The sequence below is a fragment of the Pogoniulus pusillus genome, chromosome 7, assembly GCF_015220805.1.
Source record: "Pogoniulus pusillus isolate bPogPus1 chromosome 7, bPogPus1.pri, whole genome shotgun sequence".
Taxonomy (NCBI): Eukaryota; Metazoa; Chordata; class Aves; order Piciformes; family Lybiidae; genus Pogoniulus; species Pogoniulus pusillus.
Genome location: NC_087270.1, coordinates 36834323 through 36858413, shown reverse-complemented (window position 1 = coordinate 36858413; position 24091 = coordinate 36834323). Strand labels below are relative to the sequence as shown.

The 24091-nt window shown below is 48.0% G+C and overlaps 1 protein-coding gene across 16 annotated transcripts in view; it reads right to left on the bottom strand.

Annotated features, from left to right (window-relative positions):
- The window catches only part of LOC135176979 (dystrobrevin beta), a 224099-nt gene that overhangs the window by 114149 nt on the left and 85859 nt on the right, over positions 1-24091 (bottom strand). For 11 of the 16 annotated variants that reach the window (XM_064146514.1, XM_064146518.1, XM_064146523.1 and 8 more), the window contains 2 exons: positions 14386-14463; positions 1844-1969 (listed from right to left, as the gene is read on the bottom strand). In XM_064146514.1, the coding sequence (XP_064002584.1) occupies positions 1844-1969; positions 14386-14463 (204 nt within the window). The remainder of the gene's footprint in view (positions 1-1843; positions 1970-14385; positions 14464-24091) is intronic. The other 5 variants (XM_064146526.1, XM_064146527.1, XM_064146528.1 and 2 more) reach the window with 2 other exon arrangements.

The window sequence follows — 24091 nt, the reverse complement described above, 5'->3', positions numbered from 1 at the left end:
ATGCTCTGCAAGGGCTGGCTGAAGTACAAGGAGAATATCCACAAAGACTGACAGGAGGAGAAAGCTACACTGTTACATGAGATTTTGGAAGTGGTGAGACATAAAAACCAAAAGAATGACCAAATTCCAGCATAGTGGAAGTCTGAAGTGACCTCTGCAGATCATTTAGTCCAACCTCCCAGCTAAAGCAGGATCACCCAGAGCAGGCTGCCTGGGATCTCATCCATCTGGATTTGGATACCCTCCAGAGGAGACTCCACAACCTCTCTGGGAAGCCTGTTCAAGGGCTCCAGCACACTCACAGCAAAGAATTTTCTCCTGTTCAGAAGGAACCTCCTGGGTTCCACCTTGTGCCTCTTGCTGGGCATCACTGAAAGCAGTCTGGTCTCACCTGCTTGCCTCCCATCCGTCAGATATTGATCAGCACTGAGAACATCACTGAAGCAACAGTGAAGCACTTTCCTCAGTCCCTCCTGCTGAACTGGGAGCCATTTCCATGCACAATGAAAACAGGATTTAAACTGGTTTTGTTGTGTTTGACTCCTTCTTGGAGTACAGTTATCAAGTGGCTTCTTTAAATGTAAAGGCTCACAAAGTGTGAGCACCTCTCCTCTAGCTGGTTGTGACATGGCACTTAGGAGTTACACACAGGATTTCCATCTGTCACGCATACTTCAAGATGCATTCCTTTGTATCTCCAAGTCCTATGATTACAGTAATTGAATGATGGTGAGAGCCTGACATTCCTTGGGTTTTATTGTCTTGGGGGCAATATTATGGGCTTTCAGTTCATAGCAGGTGATGACAGACAACAGTGATTCACTACTAAGAAAAAAACCCTGACACAGATCGAGTCAGCCAGAATGGACCTCATCAACAAAGCTGTGGAGTACACAGTGATGAAATAGGGCTCTAAAAATATCACCCAGAGGATGACAACATGGATAGAGCAAGGTCTTTATGTACAGCCTCCAGATTACCAAGCCTCCTTTTCATTGTCAGCTCTGGCTCTGTAAAGGCAGAATTTAATTAGGTTCAAAAGTGGATGTCAGCTATGTCCTGTGAGCTGAGTTTTGGGGCTTCAGGGTAACATTTCAGTATAGACACAGACATGAAATATAAATGTGAACAAATAGGGAAGCTGAGATTAAAGAAATTAATTCCTCAAAGCATTAACTCTTTTAGTTTTTGGTTGTTTTTTTTTCTGAAGGGCAAAGAAAGAAAAGAGGATCATTTTAATGGGGTTGGAAGAGCTTGCTTATTTAGCTCAGGTAACAAAGGTGATGACAGGATGGGACATCTGCCTGTGACAATGATCTGGGGTCTGAAGGTTCTCTGCTGTGAGGACAGGCTGAGAGAGTCGGGGTAATTCAGCCTGGAGAAGAAGAATGCTCCAGGAAAACCTTTTTGTGGCCTTTCACAGAATCAACCAGGTTGGGAGAGACCTCCAAGATCATCCAGGCCAACCTAGCACCTAGGCTGGAATGGGTTGCCCAGGGAGGTGGTTGAGGCCCCATGGCTGGAGGGGTTTAAGGCCAGGCTGGCTGAGGCTGTGTGCAGCCTGCTCTAGGGTAGGGTGTCCCTGGGCATGGCAGGGGGGTTGGAACTGGCTGCTCCTTGTGGTCCCTTCCAACCCTGACTGATTCTGTGATTCTGTCACACACTGAGTGGAGAGGAGTGGGACTGAACACAGAGATTCCTTCCTGTCAGATGTCTCCTCCTGTCTGCACAAACACGTGTTTCTGTGTTCTCAGGAGGTTTTGGAGAACACTACAGACATTTCCCTCTGTTTGCCAACCTTAGATGGGACCATAACTCCCAGAAGAAGTAACAGTTGCTGTACCTGTCCCTGCTCCGGGAACGCTTCCCTAACACTAACCGTGCCCCGCTCTGCAGCCGGCTCACGTAGGTGGCTATCAGTGTGTGCTCGTCAGCAAGTGGGCTGGCAGCATCCATGGTGTGGGGTGACCTGATGTTAATGGAGGCAAAAGAGAGCAAACAAAACAGCACATAAATACAAAGCAAATAATTAATGAATGTTACCAAAACAAACAGTCAAAAAGCAAACCAAACATGATTGATTAAAAATGGAAAGATGTTTCTGTAAGCCAAATGACAACGACCTGTGAGGGATGAAAACACAGGTTAGAGCTACATTTGTGCAGGCAAATGAGGAATGGGTACAGCTGGGGAGTGTGCCTGAGCCTGCTGTCACAGGGAGAGACAGCCTCAAATGATGCTTCATGTGAGGAGAAAGTTCTTCACTGAGAGAGTCATTGGACACTGGAATGGGCTGCCCGGGGAGGTGGTGGAGTCGCCGTCCCTGGGGCTGTTCAAGGCAGGACTGGATGTGGCACTTGGTGCCATGGTCTGGCCTTGAGCTCTGTGGTAAAGGGTTGGACTTGATGATCTATGAGGTCTCTTCTAACCTTGGTGATACTGTGATGCCATCACAGAAGCAAGGACATTCCCAGCAGAATGTGTGGTCTTCAGGGAGCTCCTGGGAACAGCTGAGAACAACCGGAGCCAGCATGGCTGGGCAGACTGAAACCCCAACCTGGAGAGAACTTACCCTTGTGCTGGCAAAGGGCACCCAAAATACCTCAAACCAAACCAGTTTTATTGCCTTGTCTAAAATCAGACCTGTAAGTGGCCAGTTTCTTTCTTTCATAATAGAATCATAGAATCAACCAGGTTGGAAGAGACCTCCAAGATTATCCAGTCCAACCTAGCACCCAGCCCTGGCCAAACAACCAGACCATGGCACTAAGGGCCTCAGCCAGGCTTGGCTTTAACACCTCCAGGCACGCTGACTCCACCACCTCCCTGGGCAGCCCATTCCAATGCCAATCACTCTCTCTGACAACAACTTCCTCCTAACATCCAGCCTAGACCTCCCCTGGCACAACTTGACACTCTGTCCCCTTCTTCTGTTGCTGGTTCAGACCTGTAAGTGGCCAGTTTCTTTCTTTCATAATAATAAATGTAAATAGGAGGAAAATGATAAAAACCTAAGTAAAATTACTTGGTATCAACTACCAAGAGTAGCTGATACCAACCAATCAAACTACCCTCTAATAGGGATTAATTAAATGACACTTTTGTTTGTTTGTTTTGAGAACTCATATAAAAATAAGGCTACTGTGGTTCTGATTATTTCTATGCACAGAGGTTGGACACAGGACTAGGGGGAATGGAGTGAATCTGGAGATGGGTAGGTTCAGCCTGGATGTGAGGAGGAAGTTGTTGAGCTTGAGAGTGGTGAGATGCTGGAATGGGTTGTTCAGGGATGTAGTTGAGGCCCCATTGCTGGAGGTGTTTAAGGCCAGGCTGGATGAGGCTGTGGGCAACCTGCTCTAGGGTAGGGTGTCCCTGGTCATGGCAAGGGGGTTGAAACTAAATGATCCTTGTTGTCCCTTCCAACCCTGACTGATTCTGTGGTTCTATGATTCTATGTGAAATGTTTGTCAGTAGTCATCTCACATAGAGAACTATTTGTCTATATCACAGAGCCTCAGAATTCCAGCATGGTGCAGGTTGGAAGGGAACTCTGGAGATCATCCAGTCTAACCTCCCTGATAAAGCAAGGTCACTCACAGCAGGCTGCCCAGGATCACAATGTCCTGGTGGGCTTGGAATCTCTCCAGAGAGGGAGCTCCACAACCTCTCTGGGCAGCCTCTTGTAGGACTCTGCACTCTCACAGGAAAGAAGTTTCTCCTCATCTTCAGACGGAAGCTCCTGGGTTCCCCTGTGTGCCCATTGCCCCTTGTCACAGGGCACAACTGAAAAGAGCCTGGCCCCATCCTCCTGACCTCTGCCCTTTAGATACTGCTCAGTACTGAGAAGATCCACTTCCCTCCTCCAGGCTACACAGCCCCAGGTCTCTCAGCCTTTCCTCCTCAGATGCTTAGTCCCCTCAGCATCTTTGCAGCCTCTGCTGGACTCTCTTCAGTATTTGCCTGTCTCTCCTGAATTGGGAAGTCCAGAACTGGACCCAAGACTCCAGATGTGGCCTCACTAAGGCATAGTAGAGGGGGAGGGGAACCTCATTTGACATGCTGGTCACCCTCTCTCCTGCCTGCTGTTCCACCACACGAAATGATGCATGTCTAGCAAAAGCACCACCCTCTACTGGGAGGTGAAAGTCCTGTGCAGGTATGAGACCAGATTTTTACATAAAGAATGATTGCTGAGCATAAATCACTGTTACTTTAGCCTAATATTCTTCCTAAAACAGCAGTGTTCAAGGAATCCCATTTGTCACTTCTCTATCAGGTGTTCAAGCTGCTCTTTCAGTGCATAACCTGCAGTTAATTCCTCTTTCACACATGGCCAGGAAGTTATTTGTTTCAGAAACCTTTAAAGACATGGCTTTTATTGCTTTTAGCATTAACACACTATGAAAGCAGAATTCACATTTTTCAGACACACAAACTCTTTTCTCCTATGTTACATGCAGCAACATGCCTGAGAAGTCTGCCAGAAGCAGGATAAGACCTTATTAAAAAGGAGGTAAAATGGAATTATCCACATCAGCCCCTCTGGGGCAAGAAGCAACCTCTGTAATAATGGGTTTGTAATCAGAAGGTGACTTAATGTTAACCACTGCATGGAGGAATTTTTAAGCAAGCCATGCTTTGTGAAGTCTGACTGCTGGCAAGTGCTGAAAAGTTTGGTTTAGGGGGCTTTAGAGCAGGCAGATGGCTGCAAACACAACAAGCAAGATTGACTGGCATTGGAATGGGCTGCCCAGGGAGGTGGTGGAGGCACGGTCCCTGGAGGTGTTGAAGCAAAGCCTGGATGGGGCAATTAGTGCCAATCTGGTTGATTGGCCAGGGCTGGGTGCTAGGTTGGACTGGATGATCTTGGAGGTCTCTTCCAACATGGTTGATTCTATGATTCCATGACCTTTGTCATCATAACTGATTACAATGTTCTTCTGAGAGGGAAAAAGCCCAGCAGAGATGACAATGTTTGTAACTTGAAATGGGAACAGCTTTGACAACAAACAGCATTCTTGGGTTTGGAAGAGAAATGAGTTAGATTCAACTGAGTCAGAATGCTGTCCCTAGAATTCCAGAATCCCAATATGGTGGGGGTTGGAAGCGACCTCTGCAGATCATCTACTACATCCCCTCTGTTAAAGCAGTCACCCACGGCAGGTGGGTGCCCTGGATTGCAATGTCCAGAGAGGTTTGGAATGCCTCCAGAGAAGGAGACTTCAGAACCTCTCTAAGCAACCTACTCCAGGACTCCAGTACCCTCACATGCTCATCCTCCTCCTCAAATGGAACCTTCTGGGTTCCAGATATCTCTTGTCTTGTTGCTGGGCACCACTGGAAAGAGTCTAGCCTCATCCTCTTGTCCCCTGCCCTTCAGATACAGATAAGCATTGAGAAGATCCTCACTGTCTGCTCTTCTCCAGGTTAAACAGATGAAGCCCTAGACGCAATGCTCCTCTCACTACAAACCCCAATGAAACAACATCACCAAGCAGCACTACAGGCTGGGGACAGAGTGGCTGGAGAGCAGCCAGGCAGAAAGAGACCAATGCCAATCACTCTCTCTGCCAACAAATTTCTCCTAACATCCAGCCTAGACCTCCCCCAACACAACTTGAGACTGTCCCACTTGTCCCCATCTTCTGTTGCTGCTTGCCTGGCAGAAGAGACCAACCCCACCTGGCTACAACCTCTCTTCAGGTAGCTGTAGACAGCAATGAGGTCAGCCCTGAGCCTCCTCTTCTGCAGGCTGCACACCCCCAGCTCCCTCAGCCTCTCCTCACAGGGCTGTGCTCCAGGCCCCTCACCAGCTTTGTCGTCCTTCTCTGGACACCTTCCAGTATCTCAACATCTCTTTTGAATTGAGGAGCCCAGAACTGGACACAGCACTCAGATGTGGCCTGAGCAGTGCTGAGCCCAGTCTCCCCAGAGTCTCACCTGACCTATGTTCCCTGTTTGATAGGAAAACATTGGTATTTTTCCTTCTCTGACTGCATTTTTTCCGCTGGTGTTGCACTCCCAGAGCAGTCCACATCCAGCTAGTTTATCTATGAAGGCAGCATATGGGCTAGTGTCAAAAGCTTTATGAGTCACTATAATTTAAAGTGCTGCCTCCCCCTCCTTCACAAGGCCACCCACCCAGGCAGAACCACCCAATTTCCATTCCTGGACACGATTTGCTCCCCACATAGATCCGTTAGCTATTTTTACTCTCTACCCCTCTGCGCGAGCACCGACTGACCGCTCTGTAACGTGTTTGGCAACCTGAAGGTATCCCTTTGACTTTCAGAGATGTATTCCAGCAAAAAATTCCTCTTCATAGCACTGAATCCCAGTGTGGTGGGGACTGGCAGGGACCTCTGGAATTTGCCCACCAGCATTCCTAGGTGCTTCTACACAGAGCTGCCTCCCAGTGGATCAAAGCCTTTCTCAGCTAAGTGAGGGCTACCCCTGAAGGCTGGAAGTCAGCTCAGATAAGACTACAACTGTCTACAACTCCCTGAAGGGAGGCTGTAGCCAGGTGGGGGTGGCCTCTTTTCCCAGACAACCAGCAATAGAAGAAGGGGACAGAGTGTCAAGTTGTGCCAGGGGAGGTCTAGGCTGGATGTTAGGAGGAAGTTGTTGTCAGAGAGAGTGATTGGCATTGGAATGGGCTGCCCAGGGAGGTGGTGGAGGCACCATCCCTTGAGGTCTTCAAGCAAAGCCTGGCTGAGGCACTTAGTGCCATGGTCTAGTTGACTGGATAGGGCTGGGTGCTAGGTTGGACTGGATGATCTTGGAGGTCTCTTCCAACCTGGTTGATGCTATGATTCTATGATTGGTGGTGTGTTTGAGAGCTACTAGTTTTATTTTCGACCTCCTTATCATCAAGAGTGTAGAAACCAATAAAAGAACTGGGATGGAAAGGAAGACTTTAAATTCAGCTTTGTTTCTGTGGAAGTCATCTGTCAAGTGGCTGCAAATCCTGGTTGATCTGTATTAGAAGATTTGGTACCTTCAGGTACCCTGTGATGTCACACAGTGACGTGGTCCTTTTCAAAGGTTTGATTGCACTGTGGAAATAGAGGTAGATTCGTATCACCAGTGACTGGAAATGTCTGGAGAGAGGAGATGTTAGGAAGAACTGTTCAGCCTAGAAAAGAGTCCAGGAGGACCTTCAAGGATGACCTTCCAATGTCTGAGGGGATCCTAAAGCAAGGCTGCAGAGGGACTTTTCCTCAGGTCTAGAGGATTTTTCCTAGAGATAGATCAAGGGAGAATGGTTTGAAGCTGAGGAAGAGTAGGTTTCAGCCTAGAAAAGAGTCCAGGAGGACCTTCAAGGATGACCTTCCAATATCTGAGGGGATCCTAGAGCAAGGCTGCAGAGGGACTTTTCCTGAGGTCTAGAGGACTTTTCCTAGAGATAGGACAAGGGAGAATGGTTTGAAGCTGAGGTTTAGGTTGGGCCTTAGGAAGAAGTTCTTGAGTACATGGGTGGTGAAACTCTGGAACAGGTTGCCCAGGGAGGTTGTGGATGCCTCCTCCCTGGAGGTGTTCAAGGCCAGGTTTGTTGAGGCCTTGGACTACCAAGTCTAGATGAGAGATGTCTCTGCCCATGGCAGGGGGTTGGAGTAGATGATCTCTGAGGTCCTTCCAACCTGAGCCATTCTGTGATGCTGTGATCTAGTAGAGGATGCCTCTGCTTACTGCAGAGGGGGTTGGACTAGATGACCTTCGGAGATCCCTTCCCACTCAAACTATTCTATGATTCTATGACTGTGTCCTGGTGCAAAGGATTATTCCTCCCAAGGTGCAGGACCTACACTTGCCCTTGTTGAACTTAAAGCAGAATTCCCTGCAGATTTCTCTTCTCCTGGCTCACAACTTTGTAAATCTTCACTAAATTGTATGCTGCAGCTCTGACAGTCGAGAAGGGAAGGAGCTTTTGACAGAGCTGCCAGGATGTAATCTAGAAGGGTCTCTTGTTTTCTGTCACATTACTTTCCCCTGTGACTGATTTAAATAGATGTGAAGGTCAAAAAGGATAATTACCACCATTCTCTGCATAACAGAGGCTGAAATGTAGCACAGTAATTTCTAATCAAAGCCATGCTTCTGCCTGACCTGCAGCTGTCTGTTCAGGCCATGATGTAATCTGGCTTAAGATCTGAAGTCATGGGGAAGCCATGACATTCCCTGAATGCTCTCAACAACCTGAGGGACACCATTTGTCACCAATCTCCATCTGGACTTCAAGCCATAGAGTGCTACCCGCCAGATGCCACCATCCAGCCAATTCCTTTTCCACTAAAGAGTTCACCTGTCAAATCCATATTTCTCTAGCTTGGCAAGCAGTTATGTTGTGGGCAACTGTGTCAAAGGCCTTGCAGATAACATCCATATGTTGTCCCAGGTCCACTGATTTAGTCTCTCCATCACAGAAAGCCACTAGTTTCATCAGGCAGGACTTGCCCTCAGTGAAGCCATGTTTGATCACCTGCCTGCCTTCCATGGGCCTGGTCACAGCTTCCAGGAGAATCTGCTCCATGATCTTCCCAGGTGTGGAGGTGAGGCTGATAAGTCAGTAGCACTCAGATTCCACCTTTCTACCCTTTTAAAAATGGGTGTAATGTATCCCTTCTTCCAGTCCCCAGGGACTTCACCTGACTGCCAGGTGAGACTCCACCTGGAGTACTGCATCCAGTTTTGGAGCCCTTATTCCAAGAGGGTTGTGGAGATGCTGGAGTGTGTCCAGAGCAGGGCCAGGAGGATGCTCAGAGGGCTGCTGCAGCTCTGCTGTGAGCACAGACTGAAAGAGTTGGGGCTGTTCAGGCTGCAAAAGAGGAGGCTCCCAGGGGACCTTCTTGTGGCCTTCCAGGATCTGAAGGGGGCCTACAAAAAGGCTGGGGAGGGACTTCTGTGGCTCTCAGGAATTAACAGGACTAGGGGGAATGGAGCAAAGCTGGAGGTGGGGAGAGTCAGAGTGGAGGTGAGGAGGAAGTTATTTTGGCATGAGAGTGGTGAGAGGCTGGACTGGGTTGCCCAGGGAGGTGGTTGAGGCCCCATGGCTGGAGGTGTTTGAGGCCAGGCTGTGTGAGGCTGTGTGCAGCCTGCTCTAGGGTAGGGTGTCCCTGGGCATGGCAGGGGGTTGGAACTAGCTGCTCCTTGTGGTCCCTTCCAACCCTGAGTGATTCTAGGATTCCAGGATTCTATGAAATGATAGATGTACCAACCTTGACTGATTCTATGATTATGGAGAGTGGTCTGGGGACTACATCATCCTGTTCTCTCATGACTCTGGCGTTCATCTCATCAGGCCTGTTCTCATCTTAAACGTGGTATCTAGATCAGATCTGCTCTATCACACTGCAGCAGATGTTATCTGTACACATAAAGCTCATAGGAAGCCTACTGCACATAGTATATACATTAACAAAATGGAAATACAATTAATTTAATGTCTAACATAGGTCTGCAAAGTAAAAGATGCTGCATAAGCTGTGGACTCACCACAGCTGCTGGGAAACAGAAGATTCCTCAGCAGGGTAGAAGGGTAGAAGTACATTTGAAGCAGAAGGGTATTTGAAGTGAGAAAATCATGTAATTAACCTAACCAAGGACATGTTGCTTTTGGGAAGAGAATTACTGAAGGAACAATAGTGCAGATTGACCACAAGGGAAAGCAAAAGAAGAAAATGAATCTATTTCTGAAGTAACTTCAAATAAATTAGCTAAAACAAATAAGATTTAATGGCTGAGCCAAATCCAAAAGAAGAAACATGATCATTGTTTAGCCAGCAAGGCTCTCTGGCTGTGTAGATGAGAGAAATGCTAAGTTTCGTTGGGTTGACAAACACAGGCAGGGCTGCACTGAAATCAAAAGCTGTGTTAGAAAGCTTTAAAGCTGCATTAAGCATTTTGGCCACAACTACCCCAAGCAGCACTACAGGCTGGGGACAAAGTGGGTGGAGAGTAGCCAGGCAGAAAGGGACCAGGGGGTGCTGGGAGAGAGTAGCTGAAGATGAGCCAGCAGTGTGCCCAGGTGGGCAAGAGAGCCAATGGCATCCTGGGCTGGATCAGGAACAGTGTGGCCAGCAGGACAAAGGAGGTTATTCTGTCCCTGGACTCAGCACTGCTCAGGCCACACCTGAGTGCTGTGTCCAGTTCTGTGCTCCTCAATTCAAGAGAGATGTTGAGGTGCTGGAAGGTGTCCAGAGAAGGGCAAGGAAGGTGGTGAGGAGCCTGGAGCACAGCCCTGTGAGGAGAGGCTGAGGGAGCTGGGGGTGTGCAGCCTGCAGAAGAGGAGGCTCAGGGCTGACCTCATTGCTGTCTGCAACTCCCTGAAGGGAGGCTGTAGCCAGGTGGGGTTGGGCTCTTGTGCCAGGCAACCAGCAACAGAACAAGGGGACACAGTCTCCAGTTGTACCAGGGGAGGTCTAGGCTGTGGAGGTGAGGAGGAAGTTGTTGAGCATGAGAGTGGTGAGAGGCTGGACTGGGTTGCCCAGGGAGGTGGTTGAGGCCCCATGGCTGGAGGTGTTTGAGGCCAGGCTGTGTGAGGCTGTGTGCAGCCTGCTCTAGGGTAGGGTGTCCCTGGGCATGGCAGGGGGGTTGGAACTGGCTGCTCCTTGTGGTCCCTTCCAACCCTGACGGATTCCATGATTCTGATTCTATGATTCTATCAAATGCAAACATAATCTACAGCAGAGTGTGGCCACAGATCTCAGAACACCCCCATCACCACAAAAATCTTTCTCTGACCTCATTCTGTCTAGAGCAGTTTAGAGAGCTTGCCTCCTTGTGCAAAATAGAGTCACTGCAATTGTGGGATTTGAAGAGTTCATTGCCCCTCTGGATATTTTCCCACTGAACGTAGTGGATGAGGAGGCTGGAAACACTTGAGGTTCCTCAGAGAGATGTGAGTGGAATGGAAAGCAGAGAGGGCTCTTTTGGGTTGTTTGCTTTTCACTTCTTAGTAGACAAAACAAGTGAGCTCAAGCATTATAACCTTGTTCTTTCAGCTCAGCCCCATGCCCAATAAAACAGTTGTCAAAGGGAGGTTATTTTTGTGTTTTTCAGACCAAGAAGTCACAAAAAGAGGATTTTGTCCTTCCCTACCACTGAATGTCTGTGTTCACTGAGGAGAGGGAGAAACTTTGCAGCACTGTTGGTCTTGTCCTGATCAAATCAAGGGATGGTTTCATAGAATCATAGAATCAGCCAGGTTGGAAGAGACCTCCAACATCATCCAGGCCAACCTAGCACCCAGCCCTGGCCAAGCAACCAGACCATGGCACTAAGTGCCTCAGCCAGGCTTGGCTTCAACACCTCCAGGCACAGCAACTCCACGACCTCCCTGGGTAGCCCATTCCAATGCCAATCACTCTTTCTGACAACAACTTCCTAACAACATCCAGCCTAGACCTCCCCTCAATCACAACTTGAGACTGTGTCCCCTTCTTCTCTTGCTGCTTGCCTGGCAGAAGAGCCCAACCCCACCTGGCTACAGCCTCCCTTCAGGCAGTTGTAGACATCAATGAGGTCACCTCTGAGCCAGCCTCTTCTTCTCCAGGCTGCACACCCCCAGCTCCCTCAGCCTCTCCTCACAGGGCTCTGTTCCAGGCCCACAGCCATCCAGTTTGGCTGTATGCAGAGGTTATGCACAAGTCAGTGGACCCTGAAATGCTCAAGGCTAAAAAAATCCCCTCTTGCTGGATGGATTACAGAATCCTAGAATCCCAGGGTGGTGACGTTTGGAAGGGACCTCTAACCATTCTTCACAACTGATGTGTTACATTAAATGAGACAAAACTAACATTTGTTGTTAATTGGTGTTTGGCATTGTCTAATAACTTGAAGCTAATGTGGGAACCATTCAAGTCAGGGCAACTGTTTGAATCCTAGAATTTCAGCATGGTGGGGGTGGGAAAGGACTTCTGGAGATCATCTAGTCCAGCCCCCGTGATAAAGCAGTCACCTCCAGAAGGTTGCACAGGATTGCAATGTTCACAAGATCATCAAAGGATGGTAGGGGTTGGAAGGGACCCAAGGAGATCATCGAGTCCAACCCCCCTGCCAGAGCAGGACAATCCTATCTAACACAGATCACAGAGGAACACATCCAGACAGGCCTTGAAATTCTCCAGAGAAGGAGACTCCACAACCTCTCTGGGCAGCCTGTTCCAGTGCTCTGTGACCCTTACAGTGAAGATGTTCTCCCCTTGTATTGAGGTGGAACCTCTTTTACTGCAACTTTCACCCATTGCTCCTTGTCCTATCCCAGGGAGCAGTGGGCAGAGCCTGTCCCCCACCTCCTGGCCAGCCTTCAGATATTTATAAACATTTATCAAATCCCCTCTCAGTCTTCTCCAGACTAAAAAGTCCCAAGTCTCTCAGCCTCTCCTCATAAGACACGCCCTCCAGTCCCCTCATCATCCTCACAGTCCTATGTTCAGATAGGTTTGGAATCTCTCCCAAGAAGGAGACTCCACAACCTCCCCAGGAAGCTTGGTCCAGAGTTTCAGCACCCTCACAGAAATAATGTTTCTCTCCATGTTTAGATGGAACTTCCTGGGTTCCACTTAATGCCTGTTGCCCCTTGTCACACCACTGAAAAGAATCATAGAATCATAGAATCATAGAATCAGTCAGGGTTGGAAGGCACCACATGGAGCAGCCAGTTCCAACCCCCCTGCCATGCCCAGGGACACCCTACCCTAGAGCAGGCTGCACACAGCCTCACACAGCCTGGCCTTAAACTCCTCCAGCCATGGGGCCTCAACCACCTCCCTGGGCAACCCAGTCCAGCCTCTCACCACTCTCATGCTCAACAACTTCCTCCTCACCTCCACTCTGACTCTCCCCACCTCCAGCTTTGCTCCATTCCCCCATGTCCTCTCACTCCCTTAGAGCCTCAAAAGTCCCTCCCCAGCTTTTCTGTAGGCAAGTCACCTTGGATCCTCCTCTTGGAGGCCAGACTCAAGAGTCTGGCTCCATCCTCTTGCCCCTGCTGTCTAGCTTGCCTCTTGAATAGCACCTTATCACTAGAACAGTGACAGCCAGGTTTCCCACTCCCTGAAGGGAATATTCCTTCACAGCTTTGGAGAAGTGAAGCCTGCAGTGAACCACCTCACTATCCTCCCTAACATATCTTAACAAGGAAGAAAAATGCAATTCCAGCAGGATTCAGATGTGGGTTTTTTGATGTTTGAATACATACAGCCATAAACTAATTTACATTTGTATAACTAATGAAATGGAAACCCAAACTCGAGTTTAAAAGCCTTCAGTAGACATAGGCAACTCAAAAGCCCTCTGGCAGCTTGGCTGAGTTGGGTGTGGAGAACACATGCTAACAGCAGCAGTGCAGTGCGTGGTGAAACATGAACAGCCACCAGCAGAACGGAACAGCCCTTTGTGAGCAGAGGAGCCTGTGATACAAGATCAGCCTCCCTCAGATTGGCTTTGAAAGCAATGCTTTAACTAAAAACAATACCAGAAACCTCTTTAGAGCTCTTTAGATATCTCTTCAGTCACTTTCATGCAGTAACAAGCAAAAGAAAAGGAAACCACCCCAGAGAAAACAACAGGAAGCACTGCAAATAGTCCTTATATTACCAATACTGCAGACATAGAATCACAGAATCAGGCAGGGTTGGAAGGCACCACAAGGAGCAGACAGCTCCAACCCTCCTGCCATGGGCAGGGACACTCTACCCTAGAGCAGGCTGCACACAGCCTCACACAGCCTGGCCTTAAACACCTCCAGCCATGGGGCCTCAACCACCTCCCTGGGCAACCCAGTCCAGCCTCTCACCACTCTCATACTCAACAACTTCCTTCTCATGTCCAGTCTGATTCTCCCCACCTCCAGCTTTGCTCCATTCCCCCTAGTCCTGTTACTACCTTATGGCCTAAAAAGTCCCTCCCCAGCTTTTCTGTAGCCCTCATTCAGATCCTGGATGGCCACAAGAAGGTCACCTGGGAGCCTCTCCTTCTCCAGACAGAACAGCCCCAACTCTTTTAGTCTGTCCTCATAGAATCATAGAAATCAACCAGGTTGGAAGAGACCTCCAAGATCATCCAGTCCAACCTAGCACCCAGCCCTAGCCAGTCAACTAGACCATGGCACCAAGTGCCTCATCCAGTCTTTTCTTGAAGACCCCAAGGGACAGTTCCTCCACCACCTCCCTGGGCAGCCCATTCCAATGCCAATCACTCTCTCTGTGAAGAACTTCCTCCTAACATCCAGCCTATACTTTCCCTGGCACAACTTGAGACTGTGTCCCCTTGTTGGAAGTGGTTGGAAGTGTCACTGTTGTCTCAAACAGAAGGGTCCTAGTAGTACAACCCCCAAAATCTGCATTTTTTACCTCTCAGAGAAACTAACAACCAAGGCACACTTACCTTTTTGTTGGGGTAGGTGCTCCAGAGGACATGTGGGTTACCATGGTGTCATTCATGTTAGTCAGAGGTCGAGGAGGACTACAACAGAAATATTGATTCGAGTTAGTGATTTCAGCAAAATATAAAAGGAAACAAACCCAACCCAGAAGATAAGGACATTGGTGTGCTGTGTGACAGCATCAGGTCAGACAGCAGCAGCACCAAAAACTGCTTTGCACAGAGACCTGAAGAGCTTGGTCCACTTTTAATAGTTTTTCACAAGGGATGTGTTACATTAAATGAGATGAAACTAACATTTAGCATTAACTTACATTTGGCATTGCCTAATGTTTAAGCAAATATAGGAATCATTCAAATTAGAGCAATTATTTGAATCCTAGAATCCCAGCCTGGTGGGGGTTGGAAAGGATTTCAGGAGACCATCTAATCCAACAGCAGGCTGCCCAGAATTGTATCTAGAATCATAGAATAGAATCACAGAATCAGTCAGGGTTGGAAGGCACCACAAGGAGCAGCCAGTTCCAACCCCCCTGCCATGCCCAGGGACACCCTACCCTAGAGCAGGCTGCACACAGCCTCACACAGCCTGGCCTTAAACACCTCCAGCAATGGGGCCTCAACCACCTCCCTGGGCAACCCAGTCCAGCCTCTCACCACTCTCATGCTCAACAACTTCCTCCTCACCTCCACTCTGACTCTCCCCACCTCCAGCTTTGCTCCATTCCCCCTAGTCCTGGCAATCCCTTAGAGCCTCAAAAGTCCCTCCCCAGATTCAACACAGGAGAGACATGGACCTGTTGGAATGGGTCCGAGGGAGACCACAAAGATATTCTGAAGGCTGGAACCCCTCTTCTGTGAGGACAGGATGAGAGAGCTGGGGTCATTCACCCTGCAGAAGAGAAGGCTGCAGGCAGACCTTCTCATGGCCTTTCAGTACTTCCTGGGGTCAATAAGAAAGGAGTGATGTTTTTAAACTAAAAAAAGGTGAGATTTGGACAAGATAGAAGGAAGAAATTGTTTACACTGAGGATGCTGAGACACCAACCCAAGCTGCCCAGAGAGGTGGTAGATGCCTCATTCCTGGAAGCATTTCAGGTAAGGTTGGATGAGGCTCTGAGCAACCTGCTGTAGTTGCAGATGTCCCTGCCTGTCCTTGCAGTGGGCTTGGAGTAGATGCCCTTTAAAGGTCCCTTCCCACCCAACGAGACTGTGATTCGATGACTTCATTCAGAAAGGCTGCAGTCAGGCAGAGACTGATAGATTCATCAACATCATAAGAGCATTATCATACCTCATGCTGAGATGATAGACCATGTATTTTACCAGGCCAACATGGACATTATTCATACTGAGAATGATTAGTGGGCTGCTGGTGCTTCCTGTTATTCTAGCCAGTCTTGTGTACCTTTGAGTTGATGAGATACAGGATCTATTGCTGCTGTTCTGTTTTCAAGCTTCCTTTCTGGCCACTTTGACTCTATGACAATCCAAAAGCCAAAGCAGGACATAGTCTTCCAGGTTAGTGTATAAAGGAGATTGAGTCTTTGTTTTGCTAAAGGACCCAAGAACCTACCGAGCAGTAGCAAATGAAGATAGATACAGAGACAGATGCTTGAAATGTGCTTTGCCCAAGAATTTAATCATTTATATGGAACTTTTCCTTCTCAGAATCTTCCCATCTGTCACAGATATGACAAGACTTGGTGTACATTCAGTGAAGCACAAGGACACTGGGTTGCTCTAAGGAGAACAAAGTCCCTCCTCTACCTGGCATGATGCAGGCACTGCAATATGACAAAAAGGCAGAAGATGCACCCGTGAAAATAAAGTGTATCCAGGTCATCAAGGTCTAGTGCTAATGACCAGATAAGTCTGCTCACTCTGGCAAAGTGATCATTGGATTTAAATGACCAAAAGTAAGAGTTGTTGTGAGGAGAAGGTTCAAGGGAGGAGTCAAACAGGATAAAACCATGTCACTGTATACAAAATGCTCTATATTGGGTCTCTTCTGCCAGGCAACCAGCAATAGAAGAAGGGGAAACAGTCTCAAGTTGTGTTGGGGGAGGTCTAGGCTGGATGTTAGGAGGAAGTTGTTGTCAGAGAGAGTGATTGGCATTGGAATGGGCTGCCCAGGGAGGTGGTGGAGTCGCCATCCCTGGAGAAGCCTGGGTGAGGCATTTAGTGCCATGTTCTAGTTGATTGGCTAGGGCTGGGGGATAGGTTGGACTGGATGAGCTTGGAAGTCTCTTCCAACCTAGTTGATTCTATGGTTCTATGAAAACAACTGAAGCCATAGGCTCATAAGGGTGGGAAAAAGACCTCCAAGATCATTGAGTCCAATGTTTAACCTAGAACTGTGAAGTCCACCGCTAGATCCTTGCCCTTTATCAACACATCTCTGTCTTTTCAATCCCTCCAGGATAGGGACTCCATTACTGCCCTTGACAGTCTGCTCCAGGGCTTGATGATCCTTTCCATGAAGACACTGTTCCTCATGTTCAACCTAAATCTCCTCCGGTGCAACTTGAGGCTGTTTCCTCTTGTGCTATTGCTTGTTTCATGGCAGAGGAATCATAGAATCAACCAGGTTGGAAGAGACCTCCAAGATCATCCAGCGTGTAGTAAGAGATCTACCACTCACCTGGCTCCAACCTCCTTTCAGGAGTTGTAGAGAGCAAGAACATCTCCCCTGAGCCTCCTTTTCTGCAGGCTACATAACTCCAACTCTCTTGGCTGTTCCTCAGAAGCCTTGTGCTGTAGACCTTTCACTATCTCTAGTACCCTTCTCCAGCAGAGCAGTGTACTTTTGGGAGTGAAAGGGAAAAAAAATAAATCCACTCTTTTCCACATGCTGGGACTTGCCAAGATGCTCAGGGGAGGTCCTGCTGAGGCTGTTCCTATGCTACTGCAGTCCATGGCCACTGGTGTGTAGCTGTGGATGAAACAAGGGTGGCAGCATGGTGGATCCTCTGTGTGGCTCAGGATATTTGGGCCATTCTTTCTGAGCAGCTTGCTGCAGTCTAAGGAGCATGGCTGTTTAAAATTGAACTGTTCCATAACAGGAGAACATTTCAGCCTCACCTGCTCACACACAACCTTATTGTGCTTGTTTGAGCCTAGCTGGGATATTTTAGTGAGAGGAATTAGATGACAGGCTGTGAAAAGGAAACAGTGGTGATGTCTGCTGCACTCACAGGCTTGCTGAGATGTATGAAAACAAGAACACAAATATAGATAAGAGAGTTGCTCTCTGGCTCTGGCTGCCTCCCTTCTCTCCCTAACCTGCTGTCTGTGTAACTAATCCTTCTGCTTCCTAATTCCCCATGCCAATTCTCCAAACTCACCTTGAATGTAAGGCAAACTCTGGGATAATGTAGAGGGATGGAAAGGAGGTTGAAGGGGGGTTGAGAGCCACTCCTGGGGACTCTGGTGTGCTAGTTTGAGCCTAGCTGGGATATTTTGGTGAGAGGAATTGGATTATAGGCTGTGAAAAGGAAACAATGGTGACGTCTATTTCACTCATAGGCTTGCTGAGATGTGTAAGAACAAGAACACAAACATAGATAACAGAGTTGCTCCTGGGCTCTGGGGCTGCATGAACTTCTCTCTCCAACTTGCTGCCTAACTAATCCTTCTGCTTCCTAACCCCCCTGGCTGACACTCCAAACTCACCTTGAATGTAAGGCAAAGTCTAGGGTAAGGTAGAGGGGTGGGAGAAGGTGGAAGGGTGGTTAGGAGCCCCTCCTGGGGACTCTGGTTTCTGAGAGGGCTGCGGTGTTTCTGTATGGTCTAGTTGACTGGATAGGGCTGGGTTCTAGGTTGGACTGGATGATCTTGGAGGTCTCTTTCAACCTGGTTGATTCTATGATTACCTTTTTAACTTGTCTATTTCTGTCTATACTGTAAATACCTGCTGGTATATTGTGCTAAGCTGTAAAGATAAAGCTCCATTCTTAATTTCCAGCTCGGCTGAGCCTAGTCTGAGTGATTTTCTTAAGTAGGGTGTGGGTAACACTCAAACCATCACACTTGCAGGCTTGGACTGGTGTAGAAACCTGCTCTGTGCACAGAGGGACACTGAGAGAGCAGAGTTAAAAAGATCAGATGGCTGTGGCAGCCATACTCCACCCAGGGGGGCAACTTCCCCCACTGCACTGTAAAGCTCCAAAACTAATCATGAAAATGGGAGATTCCATGTACTGACTTCAAGATTTAGAGCCTGCTCCAACATGCCTCATTTTCAAGCTGTCCCACAAATCTTCAAGAATATAGTTTGATGTCTTGATCCAGGGCCAGTTTGGCCCCACTTAGATTAATAAATGAAACAGTGCCAAGGAGTCTTCCAAAATCCTGGAATGGGATCATCCACACGTTTAAACTGTTAGCAGGGCCTAGAACGGGCTTGGATGAGTCAAACTAACAATTCCTGTGAGTAGTTTAGCAGTTTGCAGGAGCCAAGGAGCAACTCCCAAGAAGTAGTTCAGATGTGGCCAGACTCTTTTGGAAGGTGAGAAGAGTCAATATCATGGATGTGATGGTTCAGAGCCAGCTACTTCACTGGCAAGGGGAGGTCCCAGGCACATTCAAATGAACAGCTATGCACAGCACTCTGAGTTGATCAAGGGCTTGTAGCTCTGGCTTTGCAGCTTCAGGGTTTTTTCTGCTTTCAAAGCTGCACATCACTTAATCAGAAACCTGCCAGAGGACAAAGCTAGTGAGAGGTCTGGAAAACATGACCTATGAGGAGAGGCTGAGGGAGCTGGGGGTGTGCAGCCTGGAGAACAGGAGGCTCAGGGCTGACCTCATTGCTGTCTGCAACTCCCTGAAGGGAGGCTGTAGCCAGGTGGGGTTGATCTCTTCTGCCAGGCAAGCAGCAACAGAAGAAGGGGACAGAGTGTCAAGTTGTGTCAGGGGAGGTCTAGTCTGTATGTGAGGAGGAAGTTGTTGTCAGAGAGAGTGATTGGCATTGGAATGGGCTGCCCAGGTGGTGGAGTCACCATCCCTGGAGGTGTTGAAGCAAAGCCTGGCTGAGGCACTTAGTGCCATGGTCTGGTTGCTTGGCCAGAGCTGGGTGCTAGGTTGGACTGGCTGAGCTTGGAGGTCTCTTCCAACCTGGTTGATTCTATGAAATTCTATGAACTTCTATGGAACATTGTCCTTGCTGTTCCATGTTCTGTGCCTGAAGAGATTCAACAATCACTCAAAAAGACTTCTGCAAGGTAATTGGGTCAGATACCTTCTTGCCTTGATATTCTTCAGCTCTGACATTAGTAGGTTACACCACACCTTTGGTAACTGTGACCATTAGATGATTGAATTTCCTGTCCAGTGGCCTCTCTACCCATTACATTTTTCTACTGTTTAAGAGGGTAACTATTTTACTGGTAGTTACTGTTACTCTTAGCTTCTAATTACTCAAAGTCTTTCATAAAGTAAGTAGAAATAGAAGAATTACTTCTATTGCATGGTGTACTACATAAATAAAGCCCAATATTTATTATTCAAAGCTAAATAATGATCTCTTGACACTTTTTCCCATTGATTAAAGGTCTGAGTAAGTAGAATATAAGATCAATACACCTGATCAATACATCACTGAAAGCAGAACAACAAAGAAAAGAATCCCAGAATGGTGGGGGATGGGAGTGACCTCTTCAGATCATAGAATCAATCAGGTTGGAAGAGACTTCTAAGATCATCCACTCCAACCTAGCACCCAGCCCTGGCCAAGCAACCAGACCATGGCACTAAGTGTGTCACCCAGGCTTTGCTTCAACACCTCCAGGCACAGAGACTCCTGCACCTTCCTGGGCAGCCCATTCCAATGCCAATCTGACAACAACTTCTTCCTAACATCCAGCCTAGATCTCCCCTGGCACAGCTTGACACTCTGTCCCCTTCTTCCCTTGCTGCTTGCCTGGCAGAAGAGACCAACCCCACCTGGCTACAGCCTCCCTTCAGGGAGTTGCAGACAGCAATGAGGTCAGCCCTGAGCCTCCTCTTCTGCAGGCTGCACACCCCCAGCTCCCTCAGCCTCTCCTCACAGGACTGTGCTCCAGGCCCCTCAACAGCTTTGTTGCCCTTCTCTGGACACCTTCCAGTACCTCAACATCTCTCTTGAACTGAGAGCATCTAGTCCAATCCCCTGCTAAAGCAAGGTCACCCAGAGCAGGTTGCCCAGGATTATGTACAGGTCCACAACCTCTCCGTGTAGTCTGAGCCAGGGCTCAGGCACCCTCACAGCAAGGAACTTTCTCCTCACATTCAGTTTGTGAACTTCTGCAAAGTGCAGGTCTCTCAGTCTCTCCATATCAGACAAAAAAAAAACCAACCATCCAGAGTTAAACCTATTTAAAAGTGCAAGAGCTGCTACTGAAAAAGAAAAGCTCACCACAGGAAGGAAAGGGGTGATAGAATTACCCTCCCCCCCCAAATTAACAGATTGAGGGACACAAATAGATTTCACTTTGGGAAAATGACTGCAAAAGACACAAGGGTCCATGGCAGTCAATGGAAGCAGCATCCCTGGTGAGATGCTGGAGCAGAACAGCCAACAGCAATAACCATGTGCAGAAGTGGGAGAGCAGTTTCTGGGAACTGAGGGTTTCTGATGTGTTTGTCTCTTTAAGAATGCTAAAGGAATTACATCCAATTTGAGGAACTACAATTCAAGAGGGAGGCTGAAAAGCAGTGATAGTTCAGGCAAAGAAAAACAGGAACAACTCCAAGCTGGAGAACATTCTTTCCACAGAGAAGCCTAAATCCAAACCTCCTATTTAGCAGACAATTATGTGGTGATGTGATGGCAACTTAGATCTAAATTTGATTTACTTCTAACAAAACCAAACCACAATAACACAAGCAAAGACAACAAAATCCAAAGGGCAGAAACTGCAATGAATAAAGTGCAGCAAAGAAACATCAGCTACTAATTTACTGACTCTAGTATTGGAGAGCAGCCTGGAGGAAAGCAACCAGGGGGTCCTGGTGGACAGAAGGATGTGTCCAGTTCTGGGCTCCTCAATTCAAGAGAGATGTTGAGGTGCTGGAACGTGTCCAGAAAAGGGCAACAAGGCTGGTGAGGGGCCTGGAGCACAGCCCTGTGAGGAGAGGCTGAGGGAGCTGGGGGTGTGCAGCCTGCAGAAGAGGAAGCTCAGGGCTGACCTCATTGCTGTCTACAACTACCTGAAGGGAGGCTGTAGCCAGGTAAGGTTGGTCTCTTCTGCCAGGCAAGCAGCAAGGGAAGAAGGGGACAGAGTGTGAAGTTGTGGCAGGGGAGGTCTAGGCTGGATGTTAGGAGGAAATTGTTGTCAGAGAGAGTGATTGGCATTGGAATGAGCTGCCCAGGGAGGTGGTGGAGTCACTGTCCCTGGAGGTGTTGAAGCCAAGCCTGTCTGAGGCACTTAGTGCCATGGTCTGGTTGCTTGGCCAGGGCTGGGTGCTAGGTTGGAGTGGATGATCTTGGAGGTCTCTTCCAACCTGGCTGATTCTAGGATTCTAAAATCAGAAGAATTAGCAGCCAAATTCAGGAGGTGAAATGAGCAAATTCAAAATGATGCTTTTGTGGCAGCTAAGGCAAATATTCTCTAACAGCTGACAGCCAACCACAAAACCACTGAATCACAAAACAATTTGGGTGGGAAGTAACCTCTAAAGATCTTCTAGTCCAGCCTCCCTGCAGTGAGTAGGAACACCAACCTGATCAGGTTGCTCAGAGCTCCATCCAGCCTGATGTGATTTGTAATAGTAAAAATATTTTGGTTAGAAGTACTGTGCAGAAGCCAGACCTATATTGGAGCTTTCCTTAGTGGCTTTTGTGGTTTTGTTACTCTTGGGCAGGAGTTTGGATTAAGAATCACAAAACTACCTCCTCTTCCTTTATGAAGGAGGAACAGATCAAGACAAGTGTTAGGACAGGAGGAAACAGCTTCAAGTTATGGCAGGAGAGTTTAGGCTGAACACAAGGAAAAATTTTCTTTCCCAAAGGGGTTGTCAATCCCTGGAATAGGCTGTCCAGGGAAGTGGTGGAATAACCAGCCCTGGAAGAACTGAAAAGCCATATAAATGTGGTGTCAATGGACATGTTTTGGTGGTGACCTGGCAGTGCTGGGCTAATGGTTGCTACGAGGATCTCAGAGGTCTCTTCCAAACACAACTGTTCCATGATTCTATGACTGTGCATCTGTGTTCAAAGTAAAACTGCACCAGAGCCCTGCACAGTGTCCAGACAGGTGCACACATAGCCACAGGGCAACCAAAATCTCCTATCACTTCCTACCTCATCTCTATTCTACTCAAGTGCTTATTTTATCACATCAGACAGCCTAAGAGAGCAGCTAGTCAAGTTCAGCTGTCAGCTTTGAAGTCACCTGGAGATCATTCTATGATTCTATGATCCCACAACAAAATACTTTAATACTCCAGCAAAAAGTGGGACACTGCTACTTGTTATTTCCACTGTTAACTGAAAATGAAAGTCTGTTTGAAGTCAAAGTGGACTTTCAGTAAAGAAGAGAGATTGAAGCTAGTGGTACTTTCAGTTTATTTTCTGAGCAAGGGGAAAAAAATAACCCTTATAGGGATAACCTGAATTTCCAGGACATGTAAATCAATTAAATGTGCAGATGAAACAAAGTGGAGAACAGAACTGCATTTGAGTCTCCACTGAGGCTATGTCTGCAGTACTGAGTCGATATCTGAGCTCTCCACTCCAAGCGAGACAGGGAGTTAGTGCCGAGAGTCCACTGGAGGCTACAAAGATGCTAAGGGGACTCTAGCACCTCTCTGAGCAGAAAGGCCAAGAGACTCAGGACTGTTTAGCCTGGGGAAGAGCAAATTGAGAGTGGATCTGAAGGGGCATTGTAGCCAGGTGAGGGGTGGCCTCTTCTCCCAGGTAACCAGCAATAGAACAAGGGGACACAGTCTCAAGTTGTGCCAGGGTAGGTATAGGCTGGATATTAGGAAGAAGTTCTTCACAGAGAGAGTGATTGGCATTGGAATGGGCTGCCCAGGGAGGTGGTGGAGGCACCGTCCCTGGGGGTCTTCAAGAAAGGACTGGATGAGGCACTTAGTGCCATGGTCTGGTTGACTGGATAGGGCTGGGTGATAGGTTGGACTGGATGATCTTGGAGATCTCTTCCAACTTGGTTGATTCTATGATTCTATAATGATGATTGAGATCTACAGGGCAAGGGGCAAGAAGATGAGGCCAAACTCTTTTCAGTGGTGCCCAGAGACAGGACAATGGGCACAAATTAGAACACAGGGGGTTGCCACCTAAACACGAGTAGAAACTTCTCTCCTGTGAGGGTGCTGGATCTCTGGAATAGGCTGCCCAGAGAGGCTGTGGATTCCCCTTCTCTGGAGAGATTCCTAACCTGCCTGGACATTGTGATCCTGGGCAACCTGGTGGACTGGATGATCCCCAGAGCTTCCTTCCTGTTCCTACAGTGCTGGGATTCCATAATTCTGTGGCTGAATGACAGAACCAGACATAAAATTCCCTGTAGCTCTTTACCTGCTCCCTATGCTATCCAAATTCTACAGCTGTTTAAATAATCCTAACAAATTAGCTCACTGCAATTAAGTAACCTCTTTAACTGTTCTTTCAGGGTGGCATCAACCAAACAAACTTGTGAAAAATTCCAAGCTCAAGATGACTGTTAGCAGCTCCTCCCTGTCTGACAGTAGTGTCCCAGTGTTATTT